General features: G+C 46.9%; 1 protein-coding gene across 1 annotated transcript in view; it reads right to left on the reverse strand.

Moving 5' to 3' along the window:
- The window catches only part of KDELR3 (KDEL endoplasmic reticulum protein retention receptor 3), a 15,773-nt gene extending 14,549 nt beyond the window's left edge, over window positions 1-1,224 (reverse strand). Inside the window, exon 1 of the mRNA XM_019515201.1 lies at window positions 671-1,224. Within this exon, the coding sequence (XP_019370746.1) occupies window positions 671-761 (91 nt within the window). The 5' untranslated portion in view covers window positions 762-1,224. The remainder of the gene's footprint in view (window positions 1-670) is intronic.
- Window positions 1,225-2,033: the final 809 nt, after the last annotated feature.

The following is a 2,033-nucleotide window of genomic DNA, read 5'->3' on the forward strand; positions in this document are numbered from 1 at the left end:
CCCCAGGACAGTGCCGTACCTAGACTCCTGGCAGCCCTGGGTGAACTTTAAGTATTGGGCCCCCCTTCACCGGAGATAATGATGATAATAATCGGGCAATGGAAAAAAAAATTACCATATGTACATATAAACCAAATTTGTGGAAATAAAAACACAGGATTAGGTATATGTATATGTGCAATATTAAAACTTTGTTATGCAGTTGTAATTTTTATTTTCATTTTCAGGCCCCCTTTCTGTCTAGGCCCTGGGCAGCTGCCTGGTTTGCCCATATCCATGTCTGGGTCTGTCCCAGGAAATAATGCTGGGTTGAGTTATGTCTGCTAACAGAGTGGGAAGCTCCTAAGGGAGACCCACCCACCAATAAAATAAGGTGCATCAGCAGAAGAGGGGAATGGTGGGGAAAGAGCAGAGAGATTCCAATCAGGGAGAAGTAGAGAGGAACAGAGGAGAGAGCTGCATTTAATTCTTTCCAGGAACCCAATAAAGGAATGGTCAGGCAAAGTTTGAACAGATTGCTATCAGCCCTGGTAGCAGCAGTGTCTCACCAAGGCCCACAAATCTCCACAGAGTATTCCCCTCAATGGCTCTTGAGACCAAGGCTGCCAACTGGGACTCTCCTTCCCAAGTACACAAAAAAAAGACTGCAGGTGGGGTGGGGAAGACTCACCAGCACAGGACTTAGACTTCCAGATCTTGACCAGTAATATGATGATAGCCAGCAAATGGGAGATGTCTCCCAGGATCCGGAAGACATTCATTGTTCCAAAAACTTGTCAAAGTTTAATTTTGAGTGGCAGGGAAGGCTGGGGGACTCCCCTGCTTTCTCCCAACCAATTTTCTCTTTTGCTTGTTAAAACCACAGTGGATCTTTCTTTGCCCCTGACTCTGCCTCCTAATTAAACCTTCTTTCTCTCTAAGTCTGAGATCTCTTTCCCGTCTTCTGGCAGAGATGAAGTAAAACTCTCTTGCCTGGTGCTAAAACTTTCTCCAGCACAGCTCTCTCTCCCAGGATGTGCTTCCCTCCTGCTATATTTAATGTCTGTTTTATCAAACCCACTTCCTACCTAGCCTCTTCTCTCCCTGCAATTCCTAAAGAGAATCTTTGCCCTCCCTCCCCTCCCAGGAAGATCTATTCCAGTCCAAAGCAGGGTCTTGTCCCCAAGAAAGCCCTAGTCCGAGCTCACTTTAGCTATTCCACTACAGGCAATGGGTGACGTGGCTCCTGTCTGGATGGGGAGGGTGAGGGAGGGAAGAGGCGGCGGCGGGAATAACTGAGCTATTTTCCTTTTTTTTCCCCCCCTTTGGTCTTCTCAAATTACAACAGAAAATATCCTTAAAGGGGAAAAGACAGATGGAAATAATCAAACTTTGTCAGAATCAGGGATCACAGTGCTGGCAGCGTCAGAAGTGGACCCTTTAGAGACAAAAAGGCCGGTTCAGTCACCTCAGCTCCCCGTCTTGGTCTGAGCTGTGCAAGTTTGCCTCCCTGCATTATATTCCCTGCGGCTTTGTTCAGACCTGTGTTCAGTGACTCCAGAGGTGGAGTTTGCACCATGTTCCTTGGCGAACTCTTCCCCAGTCTAGCAAAGATTGCTCTCAGAGAAGAGGCTCTGAAACACCCTGCATTTTGCCTTGCTCAGTTTTGTTTCCTCTCGGTCAGCTGGTGCAGGGAGAGTGACTGGGACAGGACAATGTTAGCATCCATGACAGGTTGCTGTAATTATTTATTGCTGCCTCTCTCTATAATCCTCTGGTCACTTCCTTATTTCCTGATGCCTTTCATGCATCTGCTAGGCCAAGGTTCCCTTTCCCTTCATTTTCATTGCATCACCCAGAAAAGAGTGAGATGGCCATAAATTAGCAAAGAAAGAGATTGTCAGGTGCTCTTACCTCCTGAGTAGCCAAGAGTTCCTCCATGGGTGCCTAAGGGTGTTAACAATGAGGAAATCATCAGGTCCCCTCTATGACTTAACCGCTCTCACCGCCCTCTTAAGCACCCATCTCTCCCCTATAATATAATAACCCCTTTT

The sequence above is a fragment of the Gavialis gangeticus genome, unplaced genomic scaffold (genome assembly GCF_001723915.1).
Source record: "Gavialis gangeticus isolate Ggan-Ray unplaced genomic scaffold, GavGan_comp1, whole genome shotgun sequence".
Taxonomy (NCBI): domain Eukaryota; kingdom Metazoa; phylum Chordata; order Crocodylia; family Gavialidae; genus Gavialis; species Gavialis gangeticus.